Below are 16,263 nucleotides of genomic sequence, written 5' to 3'. Positions count from 1 at the left end.
CTGGTCCTCCCTTCTCTATGACCTCTGGCCATCCCCTCTCTGCTCTCTTCCCCTGCAGGAATCTGCCTCTCCCCTTGTCCCTTTCTGTTTGTCTTCTCTGTCCTCCCTCTGCCCGCTGGCCTTTCCCGTGCCTTCTTCCTTCTTTAGTACACAGAGCTGTTTTCTTTTTTTTTTTCTTTTAAAAAATATTTTTTTAATGTTTCTTATTTATTTTTGAGAGAGAGAGAGAGACAGTGCAAACAGGGGAGGGGCAGACAGAGAGGGATACACAGAATCCGAGGCAGGCTCCAGGCTCTGAGCTGTCAGCACAGAGCCCGTCGTGGGGCTCACACTCACAAACCGTGAGATCATGACTGAGCCGAAGTCGGATGCTTAATCAACTGAGCCTCCCAGGTACTCCAGAGCTGCTTTCTTTTTAATTGCAAAAGGTTTTCTGTTTATTGTTCCTTCTATAAAACATCAATTAGTTAATGGATTTCATATGCAAGGGAGGACCATTGCTATGTTTTAACTTGAATTGTGTGCTTCAGTTAAGGTTTTTTTTCCTTAAATAATTAGTGAAGCGTCATGGCCCTTTCCAGCAGTGTGGTCCTCTGTCCCCATCTGCACAGTGGGGCGAGTGAGACTCCTGCCAGGGTAGCAGTGGCCAAATGGGTGAATAAATGAAGTCCAGACAGCGGCAAGCCCCCAGCCCTACCATCTGAGTCATTGCAAGGATGTGTTGATCGTTGCTGAGTGGTCCCAGGCAAGGGCCTCGATTTCTCTGGATCTGGCTCTAGATTGACTAAGACTGTGGTTTTAGGGGCTTTGTTTCAGCGGTTACTTGGACTGGGATCAGCCCTGAGTCAGCGCTGCTGGTGGAGGTGACTCTGGGCGTTTCCCGGGTGTGGATGAGCTGTCTGTATCTGTCTTACTCCTGGACTCTGCCTCGCCTGGTCTGCTTGCTGCCTCCCTGAAAGCCTCCAGTAACTCCCTGTTTTCTGCGTGGGTGGGCTTCCCAGGGCCCCCTCCCATGGATGCTCTCTCTCTCTCTCTTTCTCTCTCGCTCTCTCTTGGGTTTCCCTCCACCCCTCCTTACCAGATACCTTTTGTTCACTCCTCACTTGTCCCACCCCAGCCCACGGGGTAAGTAGGTTGCTGGTAGGGAGAGATACTTCTCAGAGGGGAAAGGAAAAACTTGAACTGTGAACATTCCCAGAAGTTGCCTGTTATACTCTCTGACCATTGATTTCAGCAGCATCTTGGGCTCTTCTGCCTCCACCCATTCTTAAAAATGGGTAAGCTCCTCCTTTTTTCTTCTAGATCTGTGTTGTTCGTTATGGGAGCCGCTAGCCACATGGTTAGGGCACTTGAAGAGTGGCGAGTCCAAATTGAGATGTGCTGTAAGTGTAAGATACATACCAGATTTCAAGGAGTTAGTATGAAAAAAAGATTGTATGATACCTCTTCAGTACTTCTTATATTGACTGCATGTTGAAACAATATTTTTGATGGTTAAATAAATGTATTAAAATTAATTTTCTCTCTTTTTTTCCAGTTTTTCCAAAAAAAATGTGGCTGCTAGAAAATTAAAAATTACACGTGTGGTTCACATTATATTTCTGTTGCAGTGGCTGTTAACTGGTGGCAATTTTGCCCCCCAGGGACATTTGGCAATAGAGATATTTTCTATTGTCATGCTCAGGGCAGAAGGGGGTTGCTATTAGCATCTAGTTGGTAGAGGCCAGGGATGCTATTAAACATCCTGCAGTTCATAGGTTAGCCCCCCGACAACAACAAATGATCCAGCCCCCAATGTCCATAGTGCCAAAGCTGAGAAACCGTGTTCTATTGCACACTCTCACTTTGGGTCATGTGGTCTTATGGGCAATGACTTCAAGATCAGAGGTCCTAGGGCATCGTAGAAATCGCATAATGGCCATCACCGGATAACCTGCAACTATGGGCAGGCAGGTTACTTAACATTTCACAGCCTCCATTTCCTCATCTGCAAAGTGGCGTGTTTCTAATAGTAAATGAAATCAGCATACATCATGTGTAATACGTAGCAGACTTCCACTAAATAGAAGTTACTGTTACTGTTAAAAATCAGAGTCTTTTACTCTGTTGGCTCTGTGGATCAACTACAGGGATTTCTACATGCCTTCCAGGTTTTTCTGAGTACCTGACACTCACACAACAACTTGGAAACTAAATCTCTTAACCTTTATGGGCTAAGGGTGTCTCTATAACCCTTTCTATTCCCAGCTACAGGACCTCTTCACCCAGCCTGAGAGTGGCTTCCTTCCAGGTTTCTGCCTCTGCTCTTTCCCAATCCCTCTATGCATGTGCTTGGTGAAGTCCACCCAATTCCAGAAACTTTAGTGTCTTTTTTTTTTTTCCTGTGCTCAAGTGGGAGTAGCTGTGGGCAGAAAATGTGGCCTGTCCATCTGTTTCCCCAGCCCTCAACATGATGCCTAGAAAAAAAAACTGTGTTGAGTGTTATTCGAATGAATGCATGGGCAAATGAATGATAAATATCCTTTCTTCTTGGCTCCTGGGTAGGACAGCTTAAACCTTGTCCTTGCCTACCTCAGCACTCCCCCTTCCACCCGCACCTGTGTTTGCGTTGGGGCCAGCAGTTTGTTTGTTCTATCTGGAGGGTTACAGTAATTCTTCCCGTGCAGGGTCACAGCTATGGTGCAATACGCCTGGATCCCAGAAGTCCTGCCTTGTGTATGTGGACTTCGTCAGCCAGCCTAAGAGGGGATGCCCCCAGCCATTCCAGTGGCCCAGGCATGGCCACTTCCAGAGAGCAGGAGCCCGAGATGCCCAGGCATGCCTCCTCCTTGGTGGCAGAGAGAATTCCCCAGCAGCCCCCAGCAGGCGGTGAGGAGAGGCTTTCCAGAGATGTGCCCTTCAAGATCCTCTGATAAAGAAAACACAACATGTTCTTTGGCAGGTTGTAATCCTGGGTGGGCAGGATGGTGTAGGGTTGGAGTCTCCCAATGTCTAGACACTGTGATCTACTCCCAGTTTTGAAAACATGTTAATTACAAGCCACTTTATAGTGTCAGGTTAACCCACCTGGAAGTTACGGGGAGCTTCTGGGCGAGCTTGCTCATTTCTTTTGTGTCAGCTGCATGTGGAGTCAGAACTGCATTGGGTGAGAATGGCCCAGAAGGCATGTGTCAGATGCTGTTATCTGCTGGTATCTGCAAGCTGTGAGGCCTCTTCACTGGGGAAGGCCTCTTCTCTGGAAATAGACTGGGCCGTGTCTTGTGCACATCTGGATTTGGGATTTCCCCATTTAACCTTCGGTGGTTGGGTATGGAATATATAGCCCAATCCTGGGAGGTGGGTCAAGGTACGGGGACCGTATGGATTTTCCCTTGGGATGTGTCAGGATTTGCTGTCATTCCTAACTGGCTTTGTGATACCTGACGTTGTTTCCCCTACCTGACCCTAACCGTTTCTCTGGTGAAAGATGAAAAACCCCATACTTCTTGGCGACTTCATTTCTTTCCTTCTCCCCCAAACCTGTGCTTTGAAACAAGTTGTTTAATAGGCCACACATTTTAGATAATGTCTTCCCTCCATTGTTTGAAAAGTCCCAAGGCACATCACTGCTTACCAGCATTTCTAATCAGCCACAGATAATCTGTGTTCCCATGAAATTGATAAAACAACAACAACAACAACACAAAAAAAAACCCTGCAAAATTAAGCAAGAGGGTGGTTAGTCAGTTGGGGCCAAGTTGGACGGACGTTGGTTTGAAACTTAGCTCTGCCTCTTCCCAGATAAATTTTTCGGCAGTGGGACCTTAATGTCAGTGTATCCCATGAGTTACTTTCCGTCTCATTTGATAAGATAGTATGTGCACAGCCCCCAAGATAGTGTCTCAGTGAATATCGACTATGACACGGGGCGCCTCGCCTCGGTGGCTCAGTCAGTTGAGCGTCCGACCTTGGCTCAGGTCATGATCTCACAGTTCACGGGTTTGAGCCCCGCATCGGGCTCCGTGCTGGCAGCTGAGAGCCTGGAGCCTGCTTCGGATTCTGTCTCTCTCTCTTGCTCTCACTCTCTGCCCCTCCCCCTACTCTATCTTTCACTCAAAAATGAATAAAAACGTTAAAAAAAATTAAAAGAATATATTGACTATGATATTTTGGTTAGTGCTGCAAACATCCTGGTTTGGGGGAAACGTACAACTGGACTTGATTCATTGATTTATTGGGCGATGCAGGTCTTCTGGGTCAGTGGCTCTTCTGGCCTCTGGGGATACAGTGTGACTAAGGGAGACACGTTAGTGACCTGCTTTGTTGGAGGTTACACTGCACTGCAGGTGGAGGGAGGCACAGTGAACTAGTTAACAAATAAAAAAGACATTCTGGGTTGTGGTCAGCACCCTGGGAAAACAAGGAAACGTGAGAGTAAATGGGGTGGGGTGGGGTGGGGTGGGGAAGATACGTCTGAGGAATGTGATGTTTGGGGCGAGACCTGAATGACGAGAGAAGCCTCTATACGATGTGCAGCAGGGCTTCTGGGCAGCAGGAGCAGCAAGGGAAGTTCATCAGAATTCAGGAGATACTGACAATGGCATCCGGGCTTTCGTGAGTACCTCCTTGGACCCCCTAAGATAAAGGGGACGCCGAGGAAGGAAGCAGCAGACAGGATGATCCAACCCAGCAGTTGGCAAAAAGTCTAAAATATTTACTGCCTGGTCCTCTACAGAAAGAGTGTGCTGACCCCTGAAGACTGGACAGTACGCACACCTATGGCCTTGGGGGACACAGGGCAGCTCGCGGGTGTGGGGGCCCGCGGCCTGGCAGCCTTCTGGATGCCCAGACTCCAGGCAGGGCACATCTACCCTGCTAAAGCACCCTGATAAAGGCCAATACATCTGCCCCCAAGGAATGTGAAACACCCCCAGCCTTCAAACTGGCGGGATCACCGCATCCGTGTCCCTGGGTGAGCTGGCCCGAGAGGTTGGAGGCGGAGCCCTGCTGCTTTCACTGAGAGAACTTCTGCTCTGGAGGAGGGGAGCAGGGAGCCGAGCTGTCGGTCATTGCTGCCATGTAGCGAACGCTTACCGCGTGCTCGGCTCAGTTCTGCGGTCTATTGACTCCATCCCCGCAACAACCCTAATTCCTTGTTTATGGTGGAGGAAACGGAGGTCAATCCACTGGAGCCTAATGTGCTGCTGTGCTGGAAGTCACACAGCTGGGAAATGGCCTTCCTGCCTCCCAGCCCGGGCCCCTCCCTCCACGGCCATGTGCATTGTTTCCCTGTGGAGTTCCTTGGAGGGCTGTGGGGAGGGAGGGGGCGGGGTTCACCTGTTTGCATGTGTGAATTACATCCTGCTTAGACCCTAAGCCACTTGCACCCAGCCACCTGCTTGTGTGGCTGTAGACCCTATAAAAGAGGAAGATGAAGGAAACCAGCATGTTCTTAACAGCGTGTTCTTCAGGCATATTCTGACCTGCTGTGTGTCCTCCTTGGGAAACACTCCAGGGCTCTTGGCCGAGTGTTTGCTGGTCCACATATGCCTGTGGAGAGGCAGGGGTGGCCTTGTTCTCCTTGGGCCCTCGGCCCGACTCTGGGCTGGCTGCAGAAACAGCCGCTGGGCTCAGGTAAGTAGTCTCTCCTTTGCTGACCTCAGAGCAATAGGAGTCTGTGAAGGCGGAAGGAACACGTGGCCTTTTCTCATGCAGATGCATTACCATGTCCATAGTGGCCTTTCTGCATAGGGCAGCCCAGGACAAGGCTGCTGCCCACTGATAGGGTCAGCCTTGCTTAGCACCGTGCGTGGTCACAGGATGAGGCGGCCCCAGTGAAGGAGTCAGAGTACCCATGATGGAGAAAAAATGGGCCAGAAAGGGATAGTGAACCCAAACATGTGGGAGACAGGTGTCAGGGAGGGCGATATGAGAAGAAAGAGCCAAGGCACCCAGGTGGCTCCGTCGGTTAAGTGTCCACCTTTGGCTCAGGTCATGATCTCACGGTTCATGGATTCGAGCCCCGCGTGGGGCTCTGTGCTGACAGCTCAGAGCCTGGAGCCTGCTTCGGATTCTGTGTCTCCTTCTCTCTCTGCCCCTGTCCCGCTAGTATGCCCTCCCCTCTCAAAAATAAGCATTTTAAAAAATTAAAGAAAAAAAAGAAGAGCTTGATGGTAGAGTCACGGGGACCTAGTAGAGACTCCTGGCTCTGTGCTTTGTTAGCTCCGTCATCTTAGCAGGCGTGACACGATGGACGTGAGTTTGTGCTTTGGAACTGGAAGCCTGGGTCCGAATGTCAGTTCTTCCTTCCTAACGGTGTACAACCTTGGGCACTCCACTTAGCCATTCTGTGCTGTCATTTCCTAATTTGGCGTGGTTGTGAGGTTTGCATGAGTTAACGTGTGAGATGCCCTTGGATCAGTGCTTGACACAGAATTAGAGTTCAGTAAATGCCAGCTCCATTCATTCACGTCACCTGAGGCTCAGTTCCTCAGCTGTACGCTGGGCAAAGCAATGCGGCTTTCACAATGGAAATGAGTGCCTGCACCTAACACCGGCTGTAGGTCGGCATGTGGGAGATACGAAGTACGTTCTTCTCCTGACCTCAGGTGGCCCCCAGTCATGGTACCTGTTGAGTGGAAATGTGTGTCACCAGGAAGACTGATGACTGCTGGGCACGGCCCGGGCTGGGTTCTCTGGGCTGGGAAAGTGTAGGTTGGTGGATGCTCAGACTGTGTCCTGCCTTTCTCGTTGGATTGAGTTACCATGATGTTGGCCCCTTCCAGAAGTCCCCAAGTCCTGGCTGGAAGGGGTGTCCTGCCATTGCTATAGTTTTCCCGCTGGATCCTGCCAGTGCCTGCTGTTCTCCCAGCCACCTCACCAGTTAGGCCCCCAAAGGATACTGGTCCATCCAGGGCCTGCTATGTATGCTCACCTCTTTTTTTCTAATCCTCACCGAGCACTAGCCCTTTGCCAGGCTAGTGGCGTGGGACGCAGAGGCAAGCCAGGTATGACCCTGCCTTTGAGGAGATCACAAATTAAAATTCACTGAGAACCGGAGCAAGGGAGGGCTGTTGTGGATTCCCAGTCCGCTCTCTCCATGCCCCTGTCACCTGCGGTGGTCTCTGTGGCCCAGTGACCAAAGGCATGGTCTCCGGAGCCGAGTGCCTGGCTTCAAGTCCCGGCTCTGCCTCTTACTAACTACAGCTGTGACATTGGCAAGACAGGTACAGGTGTCCCTGAATGAAAGACGGTGAGTGCTGACTATTGTTGCGTAGTGTGGGGACCCCTACCTGACTGGACTTACAGGTTCTAAGAGCCTTAGCAAAAAGAGAAAGTGGTAACAGTGACCTAGCTTGTCTATTTCTGGATCCCGGATGGTTTGTGTATCTTAGCCCTACTCTTCCCCCACATGTGGATTATAACCCGCCTGAGATTTCTTAGCTTTGAGTATATCTGGCCTCAGCCCATTGGAGAAGGCTCCTTCCCCTGTTCTTCCTCAAGGAATGTAAGATTCCTCCACACCCTTTTTCGGGGGGTGGGGGGTGGTCGTGGAAGGGCCTGGGACTTCTGTTCTTAGGGAGAAGAGGGAGCCAAGACAGCCGGCTGCTCGGCCCCAGACCCGCACCTTGACTAGAAACTCCTGGCTGCTCACTGCACACACCAAGATGCCGGCAGCAGAGCCCAGGGGACGAAAATGCACGGGGTCAACTAGAAGAAAGACCAGTGAGGGAGAGCACACTGATAGGCTACAAGGAACAAAAATAGTGTAATTTGTCACATCAAATGAATATATTTAAGATATGTGCATTTCTTTGTCTGTGAATTGTATCTTAAAAAACAAAAAGGGTTTGGGGGCACCTGGGTGGCTCAGTTGGATGAGCGTCTGACTTCGGCTCAGGTCACGATCTCACAGTTCGTGGGTTTGAGCCCCACATCGGGCTCTGTGCTGATAGCTCAGAGCCTGGAGCCTGTCCGATTCTGTGTATCTCTCTCCCTCTCTCTGCCCCTCTCTCTCAAAAATAAACATTAAAAAAAAAAAAAGTGGGGGGGAGCATTGAACACATCTCAAACTCCAATCAGTGATATCCTCAAGTATTTGGAAGGAAATGTACTGATTCTGCAATTTAGTTGGAATGCACCAAAAAAATAAGTTGATGAATGGGTAGAGGGACGGACGGATGAATAAATGTGTCATAAAGCAAGGAGAGCAAAATGTAATTATAGAATCTAGGTGGTTGGTACTTGTTTGTTCACTAAAATTCCTTCAGCTTTTCTGTGTATTTGAAAACCTTTGGGAAAATGTTGTAAAGAAAATACTATAAAGCTATAAGATTACAAACAGGAAAAAAAAAAAGAGCCTACAATAGAACAATATACATGTACATCTGGAAATATTTACCAACATTTAAAATGCTGTTTGACTAAGTGCCTGGGTGGCTCAGTTGGTTAAGCGTCCGACTTCAGCTCAGGTCATGATCTCACAGTTTGTGCATTTGAGCTCTGCGTCAGGCTCTGTGCTGACAATTCAGAGCCCGGAGCCTATTTTGAATTCTCTGTCTCCTCTCTGTTCCCTTCCCCGTTCGCACTGTCTCTCTCTCAAAAATAAATGTTAAAAAAAATTTTAAATGCTGTTTGGAAAGTTGGATGTTAATATGAAGAAAAATAAAACTAGGCCTACATATTTTTTGCAATAGATGCCCTTTTTTATATTAGAAAAAAAAATATTTTTTACTTTATATGTTTATGTATCTTATATATTTTATATATAATTTTTTTTTAAGGGAAAAATGTTCCAGACAGGGGGCAAAGCAAATGAAAAAGGCCCTGTGTGTACATAGTGAGGCCATTATGGCTGGAGTGCAGAGAAGGAAGGAAGTGTGGTAGGAGCAGAAGACAGGAGAAATTAGAGGGCAAGGTCTTACAGGGCCTCAAGGCCACGATAAGGTCTGATTTTGAGCTCTTGGTGCCACGGGAAGACCTCGAGGTTGTGAGCTGGGAGTGAATGATCTGACTTCAGAAGGCCCTTTCCACTCCTTCGGGGGAGGGACTGTAAGGGAACAAGGGTGGACGCTGGGCTGCCCACTCCCTCCAAACCCTCCCATTTTCTGGCCCAAACCTCGGTGTGGCATTTCTCCAGTGTCCACATCCTCGGCCTCGGGTGGCCACTCATGGACCCTCTTCTAGAGGGACTTCTTTTATGAAAGTCACCCGTCTGTCCCTCCAGCAAGTTTCTGCAGTCTTCACAGGTAATCCCCAAACAATGCAGCATTCATGATCTCCGTTTTATTTTTTCTCTGGTCCCAGCCAGCCGGTCTCTGAGGTTTCTCTTGTATCCTCTGCAATCCCACAGGGTGCTCAGCGATCCTTACATGTTTTAGTGGAGGAGGGGACATGTTAACAATAGACCACTGAGCACCTCCCGGAAACCTGGAAGAGGTAATATATAAGCTTATGACTTCAAGCATGGACTCTGGAGTCCCAGGTCAGCTCCTGCTCTAGTTCTGGGACCCTGGTCACTTCCTATAAGCTTCCCAAACTCCAGTTTCCCAGTGCCAGATAGTAATGAATATGCCTAACTCAGGGTTTCGGTAGGAATGAAACGAGACACATTTCTTACAAAGGGCTTAGCACTGTTCCTGCACATTGTAAGCAGGCAGCAAGTGCGGGCTCTGGTTTTGATTGTTGCTGTTGGGAACACTGTGATTACTGTTGCTTTTCCCAACACGGGAGGTACAGGCACCAACAAAGGTGGGACAGAGTTGGCACTGTTGATTAGGCACTTGGACATCTGCAGAGGAAGGGTCCTGTGCTGTCCTGCCAGCGGGGGCTGGATGGGGCCCGGCACGCATGCCCTGACTTCAGGGCGCTTGTGCCCAAGCGGGGAAAGACTGTGACGTATGACCAGCACCCAGAGGCAGGCGGCACCGCCTTGAGACCAAAGCCCCAGTACAAGCGGACTCACAAGGCCAAGGGGCAGAATGTTTGCAAATGAAACTGTCCCTGAAAATCCAGACCCTGTGGTGGTTGGTCACAGGTGCACCTTAGAGCGCTGGCTCGAACTGGAAAGGAAGGACCAGGAGGAATGGAATGTTTCTCAGAGGCATTTGTATTATTATTATTATTATTTTTATTTTTACTTTTTTCAGAGCAGGCAGGGAGAGCAGGATATCTTTTTCCTTTTCCTTTCTGTGAATTTCTGAGGTTAGTGAGTGGTGTTCATTGTTACTCAGGAATAACTGGGTGTGACCCAGATACAGGAGAGCCAGACCGGGGTGGGGCCTGTCAAGTCAGATGAGATTTAGCTCCCTGCCCAGAGTGCCCCTTGAAATCCCCGGCAAGAGCCCCTGTCTGACCACCCAACCCACGGAGACTCCTCCATGGCTAGAAACTGAAGTGGCTACGTCTCTCCACTTAGTGCTGCCCTGCGGAATGGGGGTGTGAGGCCAGGCCCCTGCCGCAAGCCCCCCATATTAGCGTGTGGGTGGCACTTGGGATGGCAAAGTCTCTGTCCTGTGATTCTGAGATGAGCTGTTTTCACCCATGGTAACCCAGTAACAGGGCCTTCCTGCTTGGGTTCAGATAAGCAGCTGGTCCTAAGGGCCAGTGAAGCTGGGAAGCCACATGAGGAAGTGGGGCGGCATGTCCCTGGAACCAGAGCGCTGCCCCAGAGAACCGGCCCCAGAGAACCGGCCCGCGGGGCCAGGAAGATGGCACCATGCCTCACCTCCCATCGCTCGGCTCTCTGCCAGGGCCGCCAGCCCCCCAGATGCACTGGAGAGGGCTTGCATTGCCCGTGGCCAAACCCCTCACTGCCAAGGCACCTGCCAAGGTGGCTTCCTGGACTTGCACGAGCTCAAGGTCCATCCGGCCCGTAAACTCCCACCCCAGGGAAGCATAGGAGGCTCAGCCCAGACCCAGGCCTGTAGGCCTTCTGGGCACCCAGCCTGAACCCCAGCTCCATTCAGCAGGCCGAGGTGTGCCCCATGTAGAGAAATGGTGAAAAGCCACCTTCCTTTGTCCTGACTGCACCCCTGAGGTCTGCTTTACTGTCATGTCAGATACGTGGTTCTGAGCACAGGTCTTGGACCCCCGTTGCCTCCGTTTGTATCCAAACTTGACCATTTACTCATCCCGTGACCGACCCGAGGGACTTTCTTCCTGTCTTTTGCTCCCGTTTCTTAGCTCAAAAATGGTGATACTAAGGGCACCTGGACCAAGTGACTTCACTTTTTCCATTCCCCAGTTTGCTCATTGACCAAGTGGAGGTGATGAGGACACTGACCTCACAGGGCCGTGGGAACGATGAAATACATAAAGTGATCAGGACAGTGCCTGGCAAGTAGAAAGTCCTGGGCCCATAGAGTTTAGATGCCCTACTCCTCCTTTTCAACAAGGTGCAGAGCGCTGGGGAAACGCAGGCCCCGGCCTTCCTGCCGCCTCCGGGCGCTGGCTTTCCTTGCCCCTCCTCACCGGAACGTCTGCACACAGAGCCCCCAGGGAAACTGGAGGCAGAGTTCAGAAGCGGAAATCAAATCTCCAGACTGCTAACCCCTGGTCCCCTCGGCACTTCCCTTGGGGGACTGAATACCTTTAGCATTCTTGGCATGGTCCCAATACACCCACCCGCTTGTGGATCGGAACATGCATCATGCCATCAAGAAGTGGGTACTGCCTGCTCGGCTCCTCTTGGATCGTGAGAGAGTCTTGTGTGGCTGAGGCTGCCCCAGCCCTGTGCCTGAAGCATGATCGGTGCCTCGACTGTGGGCTAGTCTGCTCGTCCCCCGTTCCCACCCCTGATAAGTAAGAGCTGATTTTTCCATGTGGTGTTTGTCTCTCCACGAATGCACTGCCAAGCTTATCTATACAATGGATTTCCTGCTGGTGTTGGGTCTGCCCCACTCCCCACTGGGTAATAAATCGATGTCGCCTGAGCACGCAGATCTGCTGACGTCCGTAATGCTGGTGGCCTTGGCAGACCCCAGCTAACCCCCGCCTGGGTGGGAAAGGCAGACATAAACCCTGGCTGACATGAACCGCAGATCCCAGTTACTGATAGAGAGCCAGAACTGGGTGGGCGGGGTGGGTGTGAGAAGTTCGTGCGCATCTACCAACTGTTTATCGAGGCCGCCTGTGTGCCAGGCCATGTACTGGGCTCTGAGCATAACAGAAATGCAGGGGACACAGGGAGAGAGTTTGAGGAGCACCCACGCTGGCCTGGGAAACATGCAGATCATTATAACGGCAGAGCCTAGCTCCGGGGTAACATTTAGCATAGACCCTGTGGACAGAATGTACCGTGTCACTTGGGGCTCGAGGAAGGCCTCGGGGCTGAGTCCTAATGAAAAGTTTTCTTTCCTTGGCACCCGGTCCTCAGCAGCGAGAGCCCAGACGGGTCTGGGAAATGTGGAGAGTTTTTCACATTGAGTTATCATGAGCCTTTGCGTCTGGGGTCTGTTTGCACTACACCCAACATCCGGAGCATCACCTGTGGGCACGCTGGGGAAGATTCCTTCTCTCCTGTCCTCTGCCCAGGCCCGGGGCAGTTGTGTTTTGTGGCCTCTAGTCAGAACTCCCAAGTTCCTATGTTAATCATAACAAGTGTGTTCCGAGAGGAACCGGCCCGGCCCCTGCCGGCAAGCCTTCTCTCCTGTCTTGATAACATCTGCACCAAATTTGCTCCCTTTATATAATTAGGCCCATTGGTATTTGCTTTGACTTTAGATTACAGTATGCCTGGCGTCTCTGAAATTTCAGGCCCAAAGTATGTGCTGGGGCCCAGAGTGGTGGGAAAACTGACCTTTCACCGGTGGGATTTCAGGTTTAGCCAGTACCCTGGCTACTGTTTGCACGAAAAATGCACAGCAGCCCCTGCCCCACCCCCCACCCCACCCCACTGGTGGGAAAGGGATCTCCTGCCTTGCTCTGGGAGTGGTGTTGGGTCAGGCCTGGTGGATAGAAGGGTGCAGGCAGGCTCCCCTCCTCCTCCTCCTCCTGCCCATCTTCCCCCACATCCTCCCACCCCCACACCATCCCTGGCTTTGGAGTGACAGCACTCAGCAACCAGAAGAAGATGCACTAATGGCAAAGAAATGCAGTGAATCCAGGCTTAACCCCAAAGCCAACCTCAGAGTGTCAGGGTTCGGAATCTTACTTTGAAATGCCCGTCATGGTCTGGCCAAGGCAAGCCAGAGGAGCCGTTTGGGGTGTGAGATAAGGAGTGGGGGCGGTGGCTCTCCCCAGTGTGCTCTAACCAGAAAGGAAGCAAATGGATTTGCACGCCCGTTCCCCGACATCTCTGGAGTGAGTCGTATCTCAGTGGTGACTTCATTTCCCCTAATGGGGTTTCTGCAAACTCTCTGGAAGGTTCCAGCTGGTAAGCCACGCTGATTGTGGTGTGGGAGTTTGTGATATGCTTGTTTGCACTTGCCCTTTGAGACCCCAGAGGCCCCAGATGAGTGATAACTGGATGATGGAATATTTGCTAGGGGAAGGGACGTGCATTTTTCAAAGATAAGGTTTGATCCTGAGCAGAAGGGAAGCTTCCAGATGCCTCTGACATGTTGAGCAGTGAGGTGTGGGTGGGTACAGATCTCTTTCCCTGTTGCCTTGCTGGGGTATCCCCCCCAGGTGCACTCTTGCCTCTTGAAGTTGCTTCAGGGACCGCCCAGGGGCAGGGCGGGGTGCTGCCCAGGGGTCTCTGACTCTTTCAGCCAAAACACTGTCGTTTTCCTGTCTAGATGGTTCTGGCACTCCCTCGTGATTTTGTTTAAATGGAAGGGCTTTTGCCCAGTGTAACCAATGAGGTCATTACATGTTGTCCCTTCTCTCATAACAGGCTGTAGCTTCCTTGGGGAAGGGCCCTTGTCTTGTTCAACACTGCAGCGTCCATTGAAACCTAGTGTGGGACTCGTATAGAATCCCGTCCTGTCACCTCCGCTCACCACAGCCTGCAGGACCAAGGCCATACTCCTTCACTTAGTGTTTCAGACCTTAGCATCTGGCTGCAGACTGACTCTCATCTCTTCTCCCTCCTTCCTTTCCCTTCCCTCAAAGTACCCTTCTCTACCCACCTTAAAGAACTTTCTCTTTGAAACGTTCTTTCTTCTTTTTATTCCTGGTAGAAGTCGTACAGCAGTAGGAGCTCAGCCTGATGGGCTCTGGAGTGAGACCACCTGGGTTTGCATCCTGATTCTGTCCCTTCGGATCTGGGAAGCCAGGAGCCAGTTCCCTCGCTGCGTTGTGCCTCAGTTTTCCCATCTGTGAAATGAGGATGGCAATAGTTTCTTCCTCTCGTCTCTGTGGTGAGGAGGAATCACTAACCACAGAGGGCTCTGGTTGCTTACTCCAGAAGTCTGAGTTTGCCACTAGGCTCAGGCTCCCTTGAAGACAGGGACTGGGGCTCAGTGAATAACAGAGTCTACACTAGTGTGTACCAAATTCCATACCATACGCTTTTTCTTCTCATGCAAGCATTTTCTTAAGATATGACTCGCACACCATATCAGTCACCCTTTTAAAGTATGTAATTCAATGGTTTTAATGTAGTCACAAAGCTGTGCAAGCACCACAACTATCGAATTCTCGAATGTCTTACCACCATAAAAAGAAACCGCATGCCCATTATGGGTCATTCCCCACCCCACCCCCGTTCCCAGGCAACCCCTAATCTACTGTCTGCCTCCCTGGATTTGCCTACTCTGGACATTTTACATAAATGGAATCATACGATATGTATCCCTTTGGGTCTGATGTCGTTTGTTTGGCATGACGTTTTCAAGGTTCATCCATATATCAGTACTTCGTTCCTTTTTATAGTTGAATAAGCCATTGTATCAATAGACCACATTTTGTTTATTCATCAACTGATAGACATTTCGGTTTCTATTTTTTGGCTCTAATGAGTCATGCTGCCGTGAACATTCATGGGCACGTTTTTGTGTGAACATATGTTTTTACTTCTCTTGGGTATAAACATGGGAATAGAATTGCTGGCTCATATGGCAGCTCTATGTTTAACTTTTTGAGGAGCTGCCAGACTGTTCCAAAGCATCTGTACCATCTTGCAAAGCATCTGCCTGCCAGTAACGTATGTGGGTTTCAGTTTCTCCACTTCTTCACCAACACTTGTTTTTGTCTGAACTTTTTGATTATAGTCATCCTAGAGGGTATGAGGTGTATCTCCTGTGGCTTTGATTTGCATTTCCTTGGTGGATAATGATATTGAGCATCTTTTCACGTGCTTGTTGGCCATTTGTATATCTTCTTTGAGAAAGCGTCTATTCAGATTATCTCCTGTTCCTTAATTGGGTTGTTTGTCTTTTTTTTTTTTTTTTTTATTGGCAAGTTGTAAAATTCTTTATATATTTTGGATACCAGTCCCTTACAAGATAGACGGTCTGCAGATATTTTCTCCCATCTGGGGGTTGTCTTTTCACTTTTTTTTATTATGGCCTTTGAAACACAAAATCTTTTAGGAATAAAGTCCAATTTATCTCTTCATTTGTTGCTTGTGCTTTTGGTGTCACATCAAAGAAATCATTGCCTAATCCAAGGTCACAGAGATGCACCATAAGCTTTTTTAATGGAATCTTATTTTCAATAATTCCCCAAGGAAAGAGCAGTAGACCCATTCACAGATGAGGAAGCTAAGGTATCAAATGCCAGAGCTGGGATTTAAGCCCAGTTCAGTCTGACTCGGAACCTCAAGTGTAGCTATGCTCCCCCCAAGTCCTTTTACTTCTGTGTCCTTTGTAGGGTGTGGCACAGTGCCTGGTTAGGCCCACAGATAATGCACCTCGGGTGGATGAATAGCAGGTCCCAAAAAGGTGCTTGGTTTGTACTTGCTGGTTGATTTGCGTGGACCAGTTAGGTGTTGACTAGGAGTTTGTGTCCACAATGCTAGAGATCACTGAGTGTTTCTCTCTTACCTCTGCAGTGTCTCATTGTTGGGGGAGGACCATGTGGTTTGCGCACTGCCATTGAACTTGCCTACCTAGGGGCCAAAGTGGTTGTGGTGGAGAAGAGGGACACCTTCTCCAGGAACAATGTGCTGCATCTCTGGCCTTTCACCATCCATGACCTACGGGGACTGGGAGCCAAGAAATTCTACGGGAAGTTCTGCGCTGGCTCCATTGACCACATCAGTGAGTAGAGCCAATGGTGGCACCCCATTCAGGGAGGGGTCTGACCCTGGGTGGGGCACATCTCTCCACACTAAGGAGTCTCCAGGATGTTCTAGCTTACAAGTCCCTGGGGGATCCATGCATTCAACTGGCAGACATT

At 49.9% G+C, this 16,263-nt stretch overlaps 1 protein-coding gene across 11 annotated transcripts in view; it reads left to right on the top strand.

Moving 5' to 3' along the window:
• The window catches only part of MICAL2 (microtubule associated monooxygenase, calponin and LIM domain containing 2), a 228,256-nt gene that overhangs the window by 69,206 nt on the left and 142,787 nt on the right, over positions 1-16,263 (top strand). For all 11 annotated transcript variants that reach the window (XR_008290465.1, XM_027073130.2, XM_027073127.2 and 8 more), the window contains exon 4: positions 15,917-16,124. Coding sequence is in view for 10 of the 11 variants with exons in the window: in XM_027073130.2 (XP_026928931.2) it covers positions 15,917-16,124 (208 nt within the window). In the remaining variant the exon portion in view is untranslated. The remainder of the gene's footprint in view (positions 1-15,916; positions 16,125-16,263) is intronic.

The sequence above is a fragment of the Acinonyx jubatus genome, chromosome D1, assembly GCF_027475565.1.
Source record: "Acinonyx jubatus isolate Ajub_Pintada_27869175 chromosome D1, VMU_Ajub_asm_v1.0, whole genome shotgun sequence".
Taxonomy (NCBI): domain Eukaryota; kingdom Metazoa; phylum Chordata; class Mammalia; order Carnivora; family Felidae; genus Acinonyx; species Acinonyx jubatus.
This window is presented reverse-complemented; position numbering and strand designations above follow the sequence as displayed.